General features: G+C 40.4%; 2 protein-coding genes across 2 annotated transcripts; both read left to right on the forward strand.

Moving 5' to 3' along the window:
* The first annotated feature begins 2157 nt into the window (after positions 1-2157).
* On the forward strand, positions 2158-3528 carry LOC141652467 (uncharacterized). The gene is made up of 3 exons (XM_074459964.1): positions 2158-2249; positions 2331-3052; positions 3275-3528. Exons 1-3 carry the CDS (start codon positions 2158-2160, stop codon positions 3526-3528), a joined length of 1068 nt encoding a protein of 355 aa, XP_074316065.1.
* Positions 3529-6394: 2866 nt separating this feature from the next.
* On the forward strand, positions 6395-20748 carry LOC141652473 (uncharacterized). Its single transcript, XM_074459976.1, has 2 exons — positions 6395-6652; positions 20656-20748. The coding sequence occupies exons 1-2, from the start codon at positions 6395-6397 to the stop codon at positions 20746-20748; spliced, it is 351 nt and encodes a 116-aa protein (XP_074316077.1).
* Positions 20749-21936: the final 1188 nt, after the last annotated feature.

Here is a 21936-nt window from a genome sequence, read left to right on the forward strand (position 1 = left end):
CAATAATCCATCTCGTAATAACATATCAATCTCAACAACATAAATCATCAATAATTACCATATCACATGCTCAAGCCAACTCAAACAAACATAGTTAAAATGAGTCTATTATCCTACCTGATAACAAATCTTCGAGCCACACAAGCAATCAAATCGATCCTTTATAAATCCATAACCTACATAACATAATTATGTACAATTACTACATAACCAACCAACTAATTATATGTACTTATCCTATACCCATCATGTCCTATTCCTTTTGACAACTTCAAAGCCAAATCTCTAATTCTATCGTTTTACAGCACAGTTGAGTCTCACTATAAAATTCATATTTAATTCAATAAAAATCTAAATGATGCAAGACCAGTGGGGTTAGAACCCTAAGACACATATCTATAGTATTTGTGAAATAGAACTTCCTCAAATTCCATACTTATCAAGGTTTTATTGAAAGATTTATAAATACTGACGAACTTCGTCGCATAAAAAGTATCGATTCATAAAACAAGTTTAACATATGATTTTTGAGAAATTACAATGCCTATCATCATCTAGACTCTTCAAAGTTAATGTATGCAAAAGACCCAACTATGTTTCAATTTAAAAATTAGGTTTACGAAATAAACTTTAGGTTACTAGTGCATTCGCGGATTCTCAGTCGATATGTTCATAACGAATTTATTCTGAAACATCTACCCAGTCAATTGTTACGAAATTTTACAGGCATAAACTAGACTTGAAAATAACCTAAGTCTATTATTTACGTTTTCGAAGATAATAAATTTATAACGGTCTGATAATTTGTTCAAGACAACTCACAGATTTACAGAATTGCTGTAACTTTCTTTCTTTAACCTAATCATGTTTAACCTAATCTTTATCTAATTAAGCATGACTTCTACCATAACTGTCGGGCTTGATATTTCCGCAGTTACCCTAGCCTGATAATCAGGGTATGACCGTCAGGGAAAGATCAAGTTCAGTGCTAGATAACAAAGCCTATACCCCTGTACCATCATCATGGTCAAGTTTATCCCTGACCTGACAATCAAGACAAAAGTGTCAGGGCAGCTCAGGAAAGGCACCAGGCAGGAGAGGACAATGGTCAAGCAAAAAGATATTATTTGACCAAATCAAGGATAATTATGGAGAATATTTCAGCATTATTACACCAATTAAGTGAGTAATTAAGGAGAAGATTATATCGTATCATCAAGCATTTAACCGGATATTGATAAGCATTAAAGGCGCAATTAATGGCGTCATTTAGAGAATATTACGCCATAATTGTGGAGATTATTCAGCTTAATGGAGATTACTATATAAAGGAGAGTCAAGATCATTTCAAGACACATTTTTTTACGCTACAAGCAAACATATTACAACACTTAGGCAAAATACTCTATATTGTACTGATTATACAATAATTCTCCCTAATACTTAGTGAAATCCTCTCTTGGCTTGGTGCCCGTGGTTTTTTCCTATTTAAGGGTTTTCCACGTACAAATTCTGTTGTCATCTTTTACTTTATTTGCTTTACTTTACGCGCATAGTAGCCTGTCCTGCAATTATAGTCCAGATAGTTGAGCTAGTTAACCCTGCCATTACTCTTTCCTGACCTGATTCAGCCTTGCGCAGAATCCACCCAAAACAATTGGCGCCCACCGTGGGGCATCTAGCTCAAAAAAAAATCTTTTTTCCCGCTCACAAAAAATCTAAAAAAAAAATTAACAGAAAATGGCACAACCCATTGTTGAAGAGCAATTGAATGCTGCCCTACAACAGTTGGCATAAATGGAGAATATGAAAGAAAAGATGTCTCAAAGTGAGGCTGAAAGAATCTGAGTCAGCCCTGAAGCAGAACTTGGAAAAAACTCAGGGATCAGGCTCCAAAATTCAGCCAGGAACTCCATTCTCATCAATTATTAAACACTTTGATTTTCCAAATCTTGGGAGTCCTAGTGCCAAGAAAGTGATCAACATAGGTGATGAAGAAACTCCCAAAGATGATCAAGAGAAGCCTGATGAGACAGGAGCAGCAATCATGATGGCGGTAGTCCAGGAGATCAAGAAGTCCTGATAGTTATGCTGATTTACACTTTGTGGATGAAATAACAAAGGTGGATCTCCCCAAAAAAATTTGTGGTTCCATCCATGAGGACTTATGATGGGACCTCAGTTCCGCAAAATCATGTGGCCTTCTATAAAGAAAAAATGTTGGCTGCATCAATTCCAAGCGAGTATAGGCAAGTCTGCATGTGCAAAGGATTTGGAACAACTCTAATCGGTCCTGCGCTGCAGTGTTAAATTAACCTGCCCATTGGAAGTATCAAGTCCTTTGCTAACCTGATCAACACCTTCAACCAGCAGTTTGCAAGCAGCAGGGAATTAGAAAAGCGTTCCAGTGACCTATACAGGATTACCCAGAAGCCTGATGAAACCCTCAAAGCTTTCCTGAACAGATTCAATAAAGGGAAGGTGTCCATTCCTAGATGTAACGTTGGAACAGCAGTGGAGGCATTCATGCAGGGGGTATTACCCCATAGTGATCTCTATGGAGAACTCACTACGTATCCCTGCCATACCTTCGAGGATGTTCAGGCCAAGACGGTTGCTTATATCAGGCTAGAAGAAGACAAGAGCTACAAGGTTGGAGCATCCAGCAATACAAAGGACTATAAAAAGACGAACAAGAAAGGTGCGGGTTACAACAGGGGAAGCAGTCACAGGACAACCCCGTATACCAGGCCTGATCATTCAGAAGTCAACATGACACAAGAACAGCAAGGTAAGGCTAACGTTCATCCACCTATTTCTGAACATAACTTATGTGTTGACATTTCAGGGCTGATCCAGCGACTTGACAACATGGGACCAGTAGTCAGATGGCCCAGAAAGGTGTACAACCTTAACCCAAGGAGAGACCAGGCCAAATGGTGTGTGTTCCATATGGATGTAGGACACGCAACGGAGCACTGTTTTACTCTCAGAAAGGAGGTAGCCTACCTATTGAAGGCTGGATATCTCAAAGATCTGATCAAAACCAAAGGTAGCCATTCTGATTAGAACAGAAGCAACCAATAACAAAAGCAAGAGCGCAATCTTCCTTCACTAGCTCCTCTCTATGAAGTAAAATACATAAATGGTGGATCGGAAATTTGTGGCCTGGCCAGTTCAGCAGCAAAAAAGATAGCCAGGACTCCTCAGACGAAGTCACCCTGTAAGCCTGATAGCTTACCACCTATCACATTCAGTGATTGTAACTTGGTAGGCATCCCTGATCTGCATCATGACGGCCTGGTGATCTACACGCAAATTGGGACTGCCAATGTAAGGAGGATCTTAATAGATGGAGGCAGCTCAGTGAACTTGATCATGCTAGATGTACTCAAAGCCATGAAAATTAAAAAGGACCAAATTACTAAGAAATCCAGTGTCTTGGTAGGATTCATGGGAGAAACAAGGAACACGTTAGGACAAATCTATCTCCCTAACTATACTGAAGGTGTTGCATCCTATGAATGATTTGGGGTCCTTGACTGTCTGTCCTCTTACAATGTCTTTCTAGGTAGGCCATGGATCCATAATGTCAAGGCCGTCCCCTCGACCTATCACCAGTGTGTCAAGATACCTACAGAATGGGGAGTAGAAACCATCAAAGGTAAGCATAAATCAGCCCAGGAATGCTACACTGAGGCCCTGAAGTCTTCCAAGGCAGGTACGTCCCTTGCATAGCAATTACAGTATCCTGTCAGGAGCACATACGTAGCACCACCAAAGATGGAAACGGATCACGTAATCCTCGATTCCGAGTACCCTGACAGGTATGTTCTAGTTGGGACTGATGCCCCTGACACTATCAGGCCTGGTTTAGCAAGTTTTCTCAAAAATAAATCTTTCTGTTTTGCTTGGTATCACTTTGATATGACTGGAATTAGCGCGGATATTATCACTCATAAGCTCAATATTGACACATCTTTCAAGCATGTGCAGCAAAAAAGACGAAAATTCGCACCTGAAAGAAACCTGATCATCAATGAAGAAGTAGACAAGCTCATGGACATGGGCATGATCAGGGAAGTTATGTACCCTGAATGGCTAGCAAACGTGGTTGTCATACAAAAGAATAATGGCAAATGAAGAGTGTGTGTAGATTACACTAACCTGAACAAAGCCTGCCCCAAAGATCCATTCCCTTTACCACACATTGATGCCATGGTAGATGTAATGGTAGGGCACGAGATGCTAATGTTCATGGATGCTTCCAGTGGATTTAACCAGATAAAGATGCATCCCGCTGACCAGGAGAGTATTGCATTCATTACTGACCGAGGCATATATTGCTACACTGCCATGCCATTCGGTCTAAAGAATGCAAGGGAAACATACCAACGCCTGGTCAACATGATGTTTAAAGATTAGATTGGGGACATTATGGAAGTTTACATTGATGATATGGTGGTGAAATCCAAGAATGCACAAGATCATGTGAAGCATTTAGAAATAGCATTTCAAATCTTGGAAAAATATAACATGAAGCTCAACCCTACAAAATGCCACTTTGGAGTCTCTGCAGTGAAGTTCCTAGGCTATATGGTGACAAAACGGGGAATAGAAGCCAGTCCAGAACAAATTAAAGCTATACTAGAGTTACAGTCACCCTGGTCTGTTAAAGACATCCAGAAACTGACAGGCAGGGTTGCTGCTGTGAACAGGTTCATATCCAGATCTTCTGAGAGGTGTAAAACATTTTACTGCCTGCTCAGGAAAAATAAATAGTTCCACTGGACACCTGAACACAAAGCAGCCTTCCAGGATCTAAAGTTATACCTTTCATCTCCACCTTTACTGGCCAAGCCAGAAAAAGGGGAACCTCTGTCAGTATACCTATCCGTGACCGACATAGCAGTAAGTGCAGTCCTGGTGAAGGAACAAGAAGGTCAGCAACACCCTGTCTATTATGTAAGTAAAAGTCTACTAGACGCTGAAATGAGGTATGGCTTACTTGAAAAATATGTCTTAGCTTTAATTATGTCATGTGCAAAGTTATGCCCCTACTTTGAATGTCACCCTATAACAGTCAGGACTAACCTACCCATAAAATCTGTCCTGCGGAAGCATGAACTGTCAGGTAGGATGGCCAAATGGTCAGTCCAGCTTAGTACCTATGATATTACCTTAGCTTTGAACCCAGGACAGCAATCAAATCACAGGCCTTAGCAGATTTTGTGGCTAATTTCAGCCCTAACCTAGAATCAGACCTGACCAAGGAAGTTAACCAGTTAGAAAATAAAACATCAGACCAGGAATGGACCCTGTTCACAGATGGGGCATCCAATGTACGGGGTACAAGGTTAGGATTAGTGCTAAAATCGCCACAAGGGGACATAATAGCCTAGGCTGTGAGTCGTGAATTCAAGGCTGCCAATAATGAAGCAGAATGTGAAGCCCTCATAGCAGGACTCAAGGTAAGTCTAGACCTCGGTGTTCAAAACTTAAAGGTGAAAACTGATTCCCTTTTAATTGCCAATCAGATTAAAGGAATTTACACAGCAAAATATGATAAAATGATTTTGTATTTAGAATATGCCAAAAAACTTTGCGATAAATTCATTCATTTGATATTGAGCAAATACCAAGAGACCCGAATACCCAGGTTGATGCTCTAGCAAGCCTAGGTTCAAATTTTATCCCTGCTATTTTTGATACAGTACCTATAGTTCATTTACTTGAACCTGCTATTAGCATGCCTGAACAGGTGAATCCTGTCAATAATTCATGGACTAAACCTTATTATGACTGGTTCCTGCGAGACATATTACCTCAGGACAGGGATGAGGCCAGAGCCTTTAAAATCAGAGCTTCTACCTATTCCATTATCAATAACACTTTGTTTAAAAGATCTCAGGCTAGACCATATTTGAGGTGCCTTGAACCACACAAAGCCAGGCAGGTAATCCAAGAGATACATGATGGATATTATGGAAACCACAAAGGTGGCAGAAGTCTGGCAAGCAAGATACTCAGGACCGGCTATTACTGGCCAACCCTGAGAGCTGACTGTTTGGAATACTCTTCAAAATGTGAAGCCTGTCAAATACATGCTCCAATTATTCACCAACCATCTGAGTTACTACATTCAATTTCTGCACCCTGGCCGTTCATGAAATGGGGTATGGACATAGTAGGAAAGTTACCAGTAGCTCCAGGCCAGAAAGTATTCATGCTAGCCATGGCTTACTACTTCTCCAAATGGATAGAAGCTGATTCATTCAGGCAGATCACTGAGAAGGAAGTAATATCTTTTATCAGGAAAAATATAATTTGCAGGTATGGAATTCCTTCGGAAATAGTGTGTAATAATGACACACAATTCATTGGGAAAAAGACTATGGCTTTTTATGCTGAATGGAATATCAACCTGGTAACGTCAACCCCTGGCTATCCAAAGGCAAATGGCCAGGCTGAATCAAGTAACAAAGTTGTCATCAACTGCCTGAAGAAGAAGCTAAATAGAAAACGAGGCAGATGGGCAGAAGAACTCCCATTAGTATTATGGGCAGACAGGACAACTCCAAAAACATCAACTGGCCAGACACCTTATTATCTGGTGTATGGGTGTGAAGCAGTTATCCCTGCAGAAATCCGCGTACCAACCTCAAGATACTGTTGGAATATGTGTCCTCCGACAATAATGCGATCACAACTGTCGATCATGATGATCACATGTTTAAGTCTCATTTTAAGAATACAATTAGGAAGTAATATTTTACTGTCAACTGGTCCACACATATCGGTAATGATTGGCTGACTAGAGTTTGACATTACTGTCGTGCGACGGTGGTGATCAGTTGATCCCCTTAGGTCATACCTAAAGGGTAACACTCTTAATTGATTATTTAATTGATCGTATGACGATACGGGTTAATTAAATTACTTAAAATTGATGGACGATTTTGGAAGTAATATTTACGTATCTCATTATAATTTGATTAAATAAGATACGGTCTAAGTGATCGAATTGTTTTATTACTTAGATGAAATTATTGTTTACGGAAACAATTGAATTTGAATGAATAATTTATTATAAATACAAGATGTTGTGATTTATAATTGGTAAATCATTTTGGTACAAGTAATTATGAATTACTAAGTCGATTTTGTACATGACGTATTTTTATTAATACGTTGATTTTTAATATGTTAAAAATGCAAAACAATTTTACATGACTTGTGACATGTGACAAATTGATAAATTGACAAAGATAAAATGGAATCTATTTTATCTTATGTTGACCGAAATGGAGGGTGATTTAGGCTAAATATTGTGTTAATTAATTTTTTAGTGGAAAGCATAATCATTTACCTAAATACTAGTCATGCATGCCTAGTTACTCTTGTGAAGAACACCTTGGTCTTGCATTGGCCATCACCACCCCCTTCCCCCTACCCGGTTTTGTCATAGAGAAAAGCCAAGGGTTTTTCTCTATAATTTACCTAATACACTACATCAAAAGATTAGTGCATTATTCATTCTTACAACATCTAAAAATAGAGAGTTTTTAGAGAGATTATTACTTGTTCTTCTCCCTTCTCTTAACCGAAAATAAGAGACCAAATTCAATATTTTGGGTCAATTTTATTTAGATTAATATTGTTCTAGTATTAATAATATTAATCTTTTAAGGGGTTACTTTGGGTATTCATCTTTGGGAGAGATTCTACCCTTGAATCTTTGTTCATCCATATTAGGAGAGCTCAAGAATAAGTGAGTACGAGAACTCATTTGTGCCCAATAATCCGAAATTTCTATTGTAAGAATGACGATTTCTTCTTTATCTTTATTCATGTTTGCATGCATAAGATCCAAATTAATTTTATGACTAAATTAAATTGAAACATATATGAATATGTAGAAATAATGAGATAAAGATTTCCAACAAGCGGTATCATGAGCCTTAGGTTGTTTGCAGGCAAATCGATTATAGTTTTTCCGAGTTATACGATTAACAAATAAAACTTATAAATTTGTGTTTATTATGATATATCACGAAATCAATTATGCATGTTAAAGTTTCTGATCCTAAAATGTATTTAGGATATTTTGGTTAATTTATGGATTTTTATTGTTCATTTTATATAATAATGGCATTAAAATGTGATTTTATGATAAAAATGTCATTTTTGGACTAAAATTAGCTAAACATCGTTTTTTCTAGTGCTTTTTGGATATGTTTTCAGATATATTATATTTTGATGACCTGTAAATTTTCATAATTTTATGAGTTTTTATGCTCGAAATATGGATTTTTTATGATAAAATCGAATTTAAATGAAAAAATAGGTTAATATGAGTAATATTTCGAATATGGTCATAGAAATTTAGTATGTTGTTACATGCAATTTTACAAGATGTGTGTAAAATAATTGGCTATAATGAAGTCTTTATGCATGATTTATGAATTTTTGATGAAACATAACATAAATAGTGACTTTAATTAGTGAAAAATTGCTAAAACAAACTTCATGACTAAAGGAAAAACGTCACATGTTGCATTTTATCATATATTTCAGTTCTAAAATTGAAAAGTTGATAAATATAATTTTTATCATATTTTTATGATTATAATTGATAAATCCGTTTAACCGCAACATTGTTTTTTCCCGATAAATTTCGAAATTGTTAACCTAAGTTTTTGAATATTATGATTGTCATGGTATTTTTGCAGAATGTTCATGAGTTTAAATTTCAAAATTTGAATTTATTTGAAATTTTTTATGATTTATTTGAAGTTTATGGCATTATATTGTAATTTTAAGTCCTTTTATGAACAATATTAAGAAATGTAAGTTAATTATTGTCAATATGTTAGTGGAGACTACTTTTGAGTCCTAATATGGTTAGGGTAATTAACTAGTACATAAATATGAATTTATGTAATTATTGTGATTATAAAATGTTAAATCACGCAAATCCGTAAAAACCGATTAATATACGATATTGGCTCCTTAAAGGCGATTTAGCATAAAATTGGGCATGTTCATACATATTATAATGCTGCATTTTATTTGATTGTCATAATTTTATTTTATGTAATTTTATTTTATGTAATTTTTACTTAGTATGGCCTTAGTTTTTTAATTGGTATTACCCGAAATGTATGGGAATATCGATTCGGTTGTAATTTATTGTGATCTCGTATTACCGTTTTGTAATTTAATAGATTTATTTTATTTTAATTACAAATGTAGTATAATAGGAAATTATGTAATTTGTTATGTAATTTAGTTATTCCGGAGTTCCTTGAAGACGGTGCCACTCAAGAAGGCGATCCATTAAAGACGGTGTTACCTCGAGATGCGTGCCAAATCCGAAGTTCAAGGGACCAATGGAGTTGGTTTCCGAATTTGTAATAGTTTATTAGATTTACTATTTTAGGAAGGCCATACTAGGATTTAATTTATGCTTTGCGTTTTATTTATATGTTGCATGCATCGCTAAATCGCCATAACTAAAACATGCATTATCATTTTAATCGAGTTTATCGACCGTGTCAATTATAATTATCGTAGTTCACCGCTTTAGATCACTTAAAACGTGACAGATAATAAATTGACATGACCTCTCGCTAAAATAAACAATTGAGACATAGCCTTACTAAAAAGTAGAAACCATGAAAACCTATTTCGTGAGGGAGTGCACTCGGCTTTACCGGGGTACAAACCTTGTTACGTAGGGGAAGTGGGTGATAAATGTCTACCCACCGAATTTATAAAGATGAGGGTTGTTTTCGGCTTTACTGATGCCCAAGTTGATGTAAATTTGGATCATGGACACATTTATTCGAAATTTGGGTTGAACTCAACGAAAGTATTCTCGACGGTTGCCGGATGTGTTTTGGGCTAAAGATAAATTTTAATGTAAATTTATCAACCAAGAGTTCTAAAAGTAGAATCGATTAAAAAGTTAATCCACCGAGTTATATTGATAAGGGTTGTTTTCGGCTTTACCGATGCCTAAGTTAATATGAATTTGGGTCTTGGAATCATTTATCAAAGTTGGGTAGAGGTCACTAGATAAATGCAATAAAACTTGTTTAAATTAAATTTTTATGAGTGTTATTATTATTTTGAAAACGACATATGTTTTATTCCTTCAATTTTCGTTTTGTAGATCGCATCTATTTCTCATAACAAATGGCCACTCCAAACACCAACGCCACACCTCTCACTAATACTTCATGGCTCCGATCCTTCATGGATCGTTGTAAACTTGAAAAGAATGGGTCAAATTTCTCCGATTGGGATGCCCAACTCAAATTAGCCGCCCAAGGTGACGACAAGCTTCGTTACCTCATCGAGGCCTCTCCACCCGAACCTAATGCTAGGTCGAGTACCCCTACTAGGGAAGCATATGAGGCTTACCACAAGGAGTCCGCCGCAATGAAAAATGTGTTGATTTTTTGCGATGGAGGCGGATCTCCAAAGGAGAGCCTTTAAAATGGGCACCGCTAATGAAATCTATTCCAAGCTTGTGACAATGTTTTCACAAACTCCGAGGATCGTCCAATATGAGGCGGCCGTGGCATTCTTTGATCTCGACTTTAAAGAAAGGCAAAAGGTTAGCCCTCATGTGCTCAAATTAATGGAGCTAGTCGAGACTTTGAAGATTCAAAAGGTTGAAATCCCCAAAGAGCTCATTGTAGATAGGATTCTACACTCCTTATCCAAAGTCAAGGCATATGTTCAATTCCGAGTGAATTTTAACATGCAAGACAAGGACGTGTCTCTTGAAGAGTTGCACAAGTTACTTGTGCAAGCCGAAAGAGACATGGGGTTAAATGTTAACCCACCTAAGGATGTGCTTAACATAAGCACCAAGAGCAAGGGGAAGTTCAAAAATAATGGGAAGAAGGGTAAGAAGCAAGCTCCCACTTTCACCAAGGCTAAGACTTTTGAAGCTAGCATTTCCAAGACCAAGAAGGGCCCTCTTGATAAATGCCATTATTGTAATGGTGTTGGACATTGGAAAAGGAATTGTTCCAAGTATCTTGGTGACATCAAAGCTGGAAAGATCACTCCAGTAGGTAAATGACTATCCTTTCTTTTATGTTTCTAATTCAACTATGGTATTGTGATACAAAGTTGTGATAATGTATCCCCTTTTTATTGTAAATAGGGCCTCCACCAAGCAAGGACAAGGGAAAGGAAAAGCAAGCTTGAGAAATCATCAAGAAGCTAGGAGTAGCTTCCATGAATCTTGGCTTTTTATTGTCTTATTTTAATTTATGTTTTGAATTTTTAGAACTATTTTGATTTCCGTGTTCGACATGGAAATGATTGATCCTTTCTGTAATACCCGCTCTTTTAGGGACCCTTTGACCAGCGTTGACTGACCATGGGAGCGGGAGTAGTCTTAGAAAAGTGTGTCAAAACCATCTTGGGCTGCGTGTTAAGAGTGGTACTCGATAGAGTAGAGGCTACTCGATCGAGTAGCTAGGTTACTCGATCGAGTAGGGGGCCACTCGATTGAGTATGTTGGGTACTTGACCGAGTACCTGGTTTTCAGCGAGGGTTTTATATCGCGTTTTGTGAAATCCGCAAATCACTTCCGCCACTTTCCTCTTATCCTTCAGTCGCCTCTTTCCCTTCCCGTCACCTCAAAACCTCCATGGAAGCCTTTTTGAAGATCCTTGAACCTTAGGAGGACTCACTTGTGTCGGGTAGCGGTCTCTTGCTGAGCTTTCCCCCTAATAGGTATGTCATAATCATCATCCGTGTCCTTGTCCTTTTAGTTATGTAATACTCCGTATTTATAAGTCTTGGGGTACTCTATCGAGTAGGCCTTACTCTGTCGAGTAAGGGTAAGTTGCGAAATAGAATAGTTTCTGACCTGTTGGGTACTCGATCGAGTAAGGGGGTACTCGATCGAGTACCTTGGGTACTCGATCGAGTGTCCGGTTTTACGGGGAGTTTTCTCGGTTTTTGTTAATTATGCGATTAAGGTATTTAAGTTTCGTCGTCATTGTTTTAAATCACTTTTACAAAACCTAAAACCCTGTTGAAGAGAGAAAGCAACAAGTTCATCTTCCTAATCGCATTCTTAGCAATTCCCGAGTTCGACGGTCGGTCGGTTCTTGTCGTTATTCGTATCGTTGAGTTCCTTGCGTCGAGGGTAAGATCTACGTACCCTTTTTATTGTTTTTCCCTTGTTTTGGTTAAACCCTAATTTAGAGATTGGTGGTTTTTATGTGTAGTATGTGATGTGTAGGCTTTATGTGTTATATGATAGGAGGAGGGTTCGTAGAAGAGGCTTTTTGATACAAAATTGTTGATACCGTCTTTGATCACAGTGCTTTCCGGTAGGATTTCCTACTCAGTATTAGTCCCATAATGGGATATTGGTGATGTGCTGTATTTGGTTGCTTGATATAATGATTGTACTGTGTTTATGGTTGTGATCGTTGTTGATGGTTCTCGAGATGCGTTCTCGGCTGAGTGGGGTCGCTTGCGGGAGTGGCCTCACGCCCTAGTTTCGCCCTTCGTGGAACCCGCCACGGAAGGGGATGTGCACATTAATGGACAGGGTTATCGCTCACTATGTGGAGCGGGAATTTGGTGGGTACGGCTGCGGTCCCCCACGGCGTAGGGGTCCAAAGGGACGATCGGATTGAGATGATGGGAGTTGGTTGGTTGTGTGTGTGTGTGTTGTGTGTGTGACAGATTAAGTCTGTCTGTTTATCTTATTATTGTTATACATATTGATTATGTGATTAGTACTGACCCCGGTGTTGTTTTGTAAACCTGCGGTGATCCATTCGGGGATGGTGAGCAGATATTGAGCAGTATTGAGATGAGTACTGGGATAGGCGGGATGCCACGACATGATGATAGGAGTCTTCCATTTGTAGCCTTTAGTTTATTTACATTTCGATTAGACAAATCGATTTGAAATAATGTATCATACTTTTGGTTTGGTTTTGAGGATTGTATCTATTCACTAAATTATTTATAATAAACATTGTTTCTTTATTGTTGTTTGATTATCATGGCCTCGGGTAACCGAGATGGTAATGTCTTCATACCTGAGTGGTCCTGGTAAGGCACTTGGAGTATGGGGGTGTTACAAATGGTATCAGAGCGACGATCCTGAAACCTTTAACCAATGAACTTAATGAACATAGAGAGTCAATTAAAATGAACCCGGGGTAAAAGTTGTGGGAGCTAGTGCAAAGGCTTGGGAGACGTCCTAAAGTCGCAGGGGTCGCCCTACAACTTTGAACCGGTCACATGGGGGAAGTGTTTGTCGAGTCGTATGTGTGTTTGGTTAACTGGTTTACGAATGTGATGGAATGTTTTAATTGTTGGATGTTGAAGTAGAAAGTTGAGCATGTGAAAGAAAATGGTGATATGAGGAAACTTGTTGATGAGATGATAACATGTTGGATGATTTACAATGTGGCATTTAATAATATGATGAAATGATTTCGTGGATAGTAGAAAAGATGCGTAGTATGCTTATTATGAAATAATGTGGCTTATAAAGTTTAGCATGTTAGCATATGACGTAACATGCGGGTAGCTTCTATGAATTAGTGTTACTCGATCGAGTGAGACTGACTCGATCGGGTGGGTTTTTGGCGATTTTGAGTCCAGAATCGAGTTTTGGGGCACTCGATCGAGTAACTAGGGGTACTCGATCGAGTAGGGGGTCACTCGATCGAGTAGCCTAGATACTCGATCGAGTAGGTAAGAGATCAGAAGGTCTGTTTGGGTCTGAAGTTTGGGCACTCGATCGAGCACGTGGGGCACTCGATCGAGTAGCCCGTTACTCGATCGAGTGTGTTTGAGAACTCGATCGAGTGGGTTCTGGGCATCGTGTTTTCGTGTTTTGAGGTTTAGTACGTGTGTTTATGTTTACCCTTTCTTATATAGCTTCAAGATGCCGCCCAAGAGAACTGCTTTGTATGGGAGAGCTGAGCTTATGACCGTGGATGACATCGTTAAGATGTTAGAGCACCAGGATGCTCTTACTGAGACCCTGAAGAGAGTGAATGAGGACAAGGATAAGAATAAGGAGAAGGAGGTTGATCATTCTAAAATCAGCCTCTATATTGCGAGGTTTAACCCGAAAGAGTACAAGGGAGTTGGGGAGCCTAATCTGCTTGATAGTTGGCTGATAGAGATGGAGAACATCTTAGACCTGGTTCATTGTCCTGATGAGATAAGGGTGGAACAGGCTGCGTTCTATCTGAGTGAGGCAGCAGGCAAGTGGTGGGATTCAGTGAAGGTGAGTGCTAAGGAAATATATACCAACCAAGGCTTACCTGCTATACCTTGGGAGGAGTTTCGTAGGGTCATGTGAGGAAGGAGTTCGTGTCGGAGCATGTGAGGAGTAAGTTGAGGGAAGAGTTTGATAAGTTTAAGATGATCACGAGATGTCCGTGGCCGAGTACTACAGACAGGTTCAATGAGAAGTCCAGGCATGCTTTGGATATGGGTTTGAGTGAGGAGAACCTGACATTGAGGTTTGAGAGAGGGTTGACTACCAAGATTATGGATAAGTTACCCGTGGGAATCCTTACCGATGTTAAGGAAGCTTATGAGAGGGCCGGGAGAGCCGAGAGGTTGGTGGAAATGGCTCGGAGAGGTCCGGTGGTGAGAAGAGGAAGTTTGAGAGCGAGGGTGGTGGCCAATCTAATTACAAGAAAGGCAACCACAATCGATCAAAGGGGTTTTCTTCGGGTCAAGGTTCGATCTTTGGGGCTTCCTTTGGGCGTGGCCGTGGGAGTGTGAGTAATAGTTGGGGAGTGAACTGCTATGGTTGTGGTGGTGTAGGCCACAAGAGACATGAGTGCACGAGTGCACCGGATCTTTCGAAAACCCGCACAGCTTCGCGAGCAAATGCACCTACCGGGATCATGGCCAAACCGGGAAGTCGAGTTACAGTGGAGGCAACCGCAACGGCGGTAATTCTTATCAGAAAACACCGACAAACAACAACAACAATCAAGGGTCGGATGCTAAGCCGACCGCATCGGCCCGATCTTGTCCGGGAGGTGGGCGAAAGACCAATGGCAAGTTATTCATGATGGAGAAAAAGCAAATGAGGAAGATGCGCATGTTATCACCAGTACATTCCTTGTTAATGGTATTCCTACCTTTGTTTTGTTCGATTCGGGGGCTTCTCGGTTGTTTGTGTCTTGAGTCATGTTAAACATTGGGTTTGAGAGTATATGAATCATTAGTGAGCAAGTTTTCATACCTTCGGGTGAGTCTGTATCGTGTGGGAGGTTGTTTAGAGATGTATCTTTGATAGTTGGGCAAGTTGATTTCCCTGTAGACTTGCTAGAGTTTCCTTTTAACGGTTTTGAGATGATAGTTGGGATGGATTGGTTAGGAAAGTATAAAGCTAAGATAGACTGTCATCAAAAGAAAGTGTCCTTAAGAGGTCCAAAGGGTGTTAGTGTGTCTTATCGTGGGTTTCTAGTCAAACCCAAAGTTAAGTTGATTGCAGCTGTCACCTTGAAGTCTTATCTGAGGAAGGGATGTCCGCTGATCTTATGCCATGTGAGAGATGATCGGATAGAGAGTCCTGATTGATGAGATACCAAAGTGGTAGGGGAGTTTGCGATGTGTTTTCCGAGAGGAGATTCCGGGTTGCCACCGAAGAGGGAGATAGATTTCACCGTTGAGTTGAAGCCAGGGACGGGGCCAATCTCTAAGGCACCGTACCGTATGGGTCCTAAGGAGATGGAGGAGCTTAGGAAGCAGTTGGATGATTTGATAGAGAATGGATACATTAGACCAAGCGTATCGCCGTGGGGAGCACCAGTTCTTTTCGTGAAGAAGAAAGATGGGAGTTTGAGGTTATGTATAGAATACAGGGAGCTGAACCGTGTGACGATAAAGAACAAGTATCCTTTGCCAAGGATAGATGACCTGTTTGATCAGTTGAGTGGTGCAACAGTCTTTTCTAAGATTGATTTGAGGTCGGGGTACCATCAGGTGAAGATTAGAGAGGTACCAAAGACAGCTTTCACGTCGAGGTATGGCCAATACGAGTATGTGGTGATGCCGTTTGGGTTGTCTAATGAACCGGCAGTGTTTATGGATTTGATGAATAGAATCTTCAGACAGTTCTTGGATCAGTTCATAGTGGTGTTTATCGATGATATCTTAGTCTACTCTAAGACTAAGGAGGAGCATGAGGAGCATCTGAGGATCGTGTTGCAGACTTTGAGGGAGCATGAGTTGTATGCTAAGCTGTCCAAGTGTGAGTTCTGTTAGAGAAAGTTGCTTTTAAGGGCATGTAATCTCTAAAGATGGGGTAGTCAGTGGATCCGGCGAAGATTGAGGCAGTGACAAAGTGAGAAGCACCAAAGAATGTTGCTGAGGTTAGGAGTTTCTTGGGTTTAGCTGGATACTACAGACGGTTTGTGAAAGATTTCTCCAAGATAGCTAGACCGATGACAGCGTTGATGAGGAAAGAGAACAGGTTTCGTTGGGATGAGAGTTGTGAGACGGCGTTCCAAACATTAAAGGAGCGTTTGACCACGCTCTCCTGTCTTAGCATTGCCTGAAGGGAGCGAGAATTTTGAGGTTTATACAGATGCCTCGAAGAATGGGCTGGGATGTGTGTTAATGCAGAATGGCAAAGTGATTGCCTATGCTTCTAGGCAGTTGAAGCCTTATGAGGAGAATTACCCTACCCATGATCTGGAGTTGGGTGCAGTGGTGTTTGCTCTCGAGATTTGGAGACATTACCTTTATGGAGCAATCTTTAAGGTATTTTCTGATCACAAGAGTCTTAAGTACATCTTCACGCAGAAGGAGTTGAACATGAGACAGAGGAGGTGGATGGAGCTGATTGGCGATTACGACATGGAAATCATCTACCATGAAGGGAAGGCCAATGTTGTTGCTGATGCTTTGAGTAGGAAGAGTGTACATTCCTTGTGTACAGCTCTATCTTTGATGAGGTTGAGGGATGAGGTAGCGAGCTTTGGGATACATATGATGCGAAAGAAGATGCCATGGGTGATATGACAAGACATCCGGAGTTTTATGAAGATATTCGGGATAAGCGGGCTTTGGATCCTAAGATAGTGGAGTGGAGAGTGGAGTAGAGAAAGGGACAAAGTGTCCCGCTTTTCTATTCATAGAGATGGTAGTTTGAGGTTTGATGGTAGGTGGTGTGTTCCTAATGATGAGGAGTTGAAAAAGACGACCATGACAGAGGCGCATTGCACACCATATTCAGTTCATCCAGGTGGAGACAAGCTATACAAGGATTTGAAGAAAACGTTTTGGTGGCCTGGGATGAAGAAAGAGACAATGAGTTTGTGTCCGTTGCTTGACATGCCAGAGAGTTAAAGGGGAACAGAGACGACCACAAGGTAAGATTCAGTCTCTAGAGGTGCCTGAGTGGAAGTGGGAATCCATTTCCATGGATTTCATTGTGGGTTTGCCTAAGAGTCAACAAGGTAACAACATGATTTGGGTAATAGTGGATCGTCTGACCAAGTCAGCTCACTTTGTTCCAATGAAAGATACATGGACTAAGGCACAATTGGCTATGGCCTATCGAAAGAACGTGCTTAAGTTACATGGAGTCCCTAAGGACATAGTGTCCGACAGAGATGCGAGGTTTATATCGAGGTTTTGGAAAGAGTTGCAAGAATCGTTGGGAACAACTTTGAAGATGAGTACAACATTTCATCTGCGACAGACAGGCGACCGAGAGAACAATCAAGACTTTTGAGGATATGTTGCGAGCTTGTGTGATGGATTTTGGTGGTAGCTAGGAGCAGAGGTTGGACTTGATAGAGTTTTCTTACAATAACAGCTATCACACCAGTATAGGTATGGCACCGTTCGAGGCTTTGTACGGGAGGAGATGTAGGAGTCCAATCTGTTGGGACGACAGTCTTTGGCAAAGGTTTTAGGACCAGAGATGGTGCATGAGATGGTGGAACAGATCAAGATGATCAGGGAACGGATGAGGGCAGCCCAGGATCGACAAAAGAGTTATGCAGATCTACATCGTCGGGACATAGAGTTTCAAGTTGGGGACAAGGTTCTTCTGAAAGTGTCCCCGATGCGTGGAGTTATGAGATTTGGGAAGAAAGGCAAGTTAAGTCAGAAGTTTATAGGGCCTTATGAGATCTTAGAGCGAGTTGGGGAAGTTGCTTATCGTCTGGCTTTACCAGCTGCGTTAGAGAGAGTGCATAATGTGTTTCATGTATCGCAGCTGCGGAAGTATGTGAGTGACCCGTCACATGTGTTAGAGGCAGAGAGCTTAGAGCTAGATGAGTCCTTATCATATCTTGAGGTACCTAAGCAGATTCTTGACCGAAAGGTTAGGAAGACTAGGAGTGGTGAGACAGTTTTGCTTAAGATCCTTTGGTCTAACCACGAGACTGAGGAAGCTACATGGGAGGCAGAGGATATCATGAAAGAGCGTTACCCTTTCCTTTTTGATCAGGTATGTATGGTTACGGGGACGTAACCTTGTTTCTTTTAGGGGGGTAGGAGATGATCGTGAGCAGTTTTTAAGGGTTTTATGCACCTTTTATATGTAGTGTCGGTATGTTTGTCGGGATGAGTTGGGTTAGTATCATGTTTTATGTTAAATTTTGTTTGGCTTTTGAGTAGGGAATGTTGTGGGAGTACCTTTGTTTAGTAGTGGTTTGAACTTCGGGGACGAAGTTCCTTTTAAGGAGGGAAGACTGTAATACTCCGTATTTATAAGTCTTGGGGTACTCTATCGAGTAGGCCTTACTCGTCGAGTAAGGGTAAGTTGCGAAATAGAATAGTTTCGACTGTTGGGTACTCGATCGAGTAGCAGGGGTACTCGATCGAGTAAGGGGGTACTCGATCGAGTACCTTGGGTACTCGATCGAGTGTCCGGTTTTACGGGGAGTTTTCTCGGGTTTTGTTAATTATGCGATTAAGGTATTTAAGTTTCGTCGTCATTGTTTTAAATCACTTTTACAAAACCTAAAACCCTGTTTAAGAGAGAAAGCAACAAGTTCATCTTCCTAATCGCATTCTTAGCAATTCCCGGAGTTCAGACGGTCAGTTCTTGTCGTTATTCGTATCGTTGAGTTCCATGCGTCGAGGGTAAGATCTACGTACCCTTTTTATTGTTTTTCCCTTGTTTTGGTTAAACCCTAATTTAGAGATTGGGGGTTTTTATGAGTAGTATGTGATGTGTAGCCTTTATGTGTTATATGATAGGAGGAGGGTTCGTAGAAGAGGCTTTTTGATACAGCTATTGATACCGTCTCGATCATTGTGCTTTCCGGGTAGGATTTCTACTCGGTATTAGTCCCATAATGGGATATTGGTGATGTCTTTGTATTTGGTTGTTTGATATAATGATTGTACTGTGTTTGTGGTTGTGATCGTTGTTGATAGTTCTCGAGATGCGTTCTCGGCTGAGTGGGGTCGCTTGCGGGAGTGGCCTCACGCCCTAGTTTCGCCCTTCGTGGAACCCGCCACGGAAGGGGATGTGCACATTAATGGACAGGGTTATCGCTCACTATGTGGAGCGGGGATTTGGTGGGTACGGTGCGGTCCCCCATCGGCGGGTGTCCAAAGGTGGACGATCGGGATTGAGATGATGGGAGTTGGTTGGTTGTGTGTGTGTGTGACATTAAAGTCGTCATCTGTTTATCTTATTATTGTTATACATATTGATTGTGTGATTAGTATCCGACCCCTGTTGTTTTGTAAACTGCGGTGATCCATTCGGGATGGTGAGCGAGATATTGAGCGAGTATTGAGATGAGTACTTTGGGATAGGCCGGGATGCCACGACATGATGATAGGAGTCTTCCGCTGTAGCCTTTAGTTTATTTACATTTCGATTAGACAATCGATTTGAAATAATGTATCGTACTTTTGGTTTGGTTTTGAGGATTGTATCTATTCACTAAATTATTTATAATAAACATTGTTTCTTTATTGTTGTTTGATTATCATTGCCTCGGGTAACCGAGATGGTAATGTCTTCATACCTGAGTGGTCCTGGTAAGGCACTTGGAGTATGGGGGTGTTACAAGTTAGTTAGGGTTTGCCTGTTAGTAATAGATGATGGTATTCTGGTTATAGGCGTTGCTTGATCGCTGGACATGTTATCTGTCGGCATGGATTGGTTGCGGTGACTTAAAGGTAGGTTCGCCTACTCAGTTTCTGTAGATGGTCTAGCGTGTCAGTTGTTGTGATTGTTTGGTGTTTGCTTAGTGTCGTAATTGTATGGCAACGATTGTGATGGCGATTGTGGTTGTTATCTCTAGTTCTCGAGATGCGTCTCGGCTGAGTGGGGTCATTTGCGGGAGTGGCTTCACGCCCTAGTTTCGCCCTCCGTGGAACCCGCCACGGGAGGGGATGTGCATATTAATGGACAGGGTTATCGCTCGGTATGATGAGCGGGGATTTGGTGGGTACGGCTGCGGTCCCCCATCGGCGGGATCGGTCCAAAGGATGATCGATGATGAGTTGGTTGAATTACCGTGATTGTGTTGAGATTAGTAGCATTGTATTGTGTTGATAATTGTAGTTGCCGTTGTCGTGTCTTATCTCAGTACTGACCTTATGTGGTTGTTTGTTTGTTATGTGTCTGTCGTGATCCCTTATGGTGAGCAGTCGGTCGTAGCAGGTGTTGGTGATGTTGATAGCTGGAGTCCGGGCAGGGATGAGTTCTCACTAGATACGATGGTCATAGCGAATAGTCTTTGAGTTGTACCTTTATATCGTATTTTGGTTTAAATCGCTTGTAATATAACTTAATAGTTCTTTTATCGACATTTGATTATTGCTATCCTCGGGCAATCGAGATGGTAACGCCCTTATATCCTAAGGAAGGCCTAGTTAAGGCTCCTCTGAATATGGGGGTGTTACAAAGTGGTATCAGAGCGACGATTTTGGAACCTGTAACAAATGAACATAATGAACGTAGAGAGTCTAATAAAATGAACCTGGTGTATGTGTAATGGGAGCCCTAGCTGATGCTATATTTTGGGTGAGTAGGCGCCCTCATTTCAAAATCTTGGCCCCATGACACTTAAGCCAGTCACATGGTATGGGAATGTGGAGTCCGTGTGTCTATGTGTGATATGTATGTTAATTGTGCCGGAGCTACCTCCGGTTAAGTCTTTGTTAGAATTAATAGGGGTGTGTTAGTGATATATTAGGCCGTGTATGGTAATTGTTGATGAGATTATTGAAGTTCTTTGAATGATTAGTGGGCTTATATGATGGCTATGAGATATGTGACGAAAGTTTACGTGATAGAGATGCGTGAAAATGTGGAATTGAGTGTCGTGACATGAACAGTGAACATGTAGGTGTTTGCTATAGATTAATGATGACGGAAGTCATATACGAGTTTATAAATCCCACCGTAATTACTATGATGATAGTTATAGAGATATTGGGTAATAATCCAAATCATAGCATATGGTAATGCGTATATGCTTTGTTAATTTGCTAAAACTTTTCCGCTGCTTGACATTTGATGTGAGTAAAAAGGGATTGCTTATAATTGCATTAGAGAACATGGATAGATTGATTTGCTATGAAGAGTATATAATTATGTGTTATAAAAAAAAAAAAAAAATTAATGTTAGTTACATGTTTCATGTTATGGTGGAAGCAAGTGTGACAGCAACACGTTAAGACAAGTTTCGAGTGTGATAGAATGACGTGACTAAGCTTGAGAGTGACTCGGTAGCAGGTAAACCGAGTTGGGTAGTTTTGTAGCGTAAGGTGGCATACACCTTGTTAGTAAGGCGATACATTGTGTGTGAATGATGATTATAAAACGTGATCGAAGGTAATAATTAGTGCCGAATTCCGAACTTAGTTTGGAATCGACACGCGGTGTTGTTTTGCAGGTATCTTTGATTTACTTCGTACTTTTGACCG

The sequence above is a fragment of the Silene latifolia genome, chromosome 1 (assembly GCF_048544455.1).
Source record: "Silene latifolia isolate original U9 population chromosome 1, ASM4854445v1, whole genome shotgun sequence".
Lineage (NCBI taxonomy): Eukaryota > Viridiplantae > Streptophyta > Magnoliopsida > Caryophyllales > Caryophyllaceae > Silene > Silene latifolia.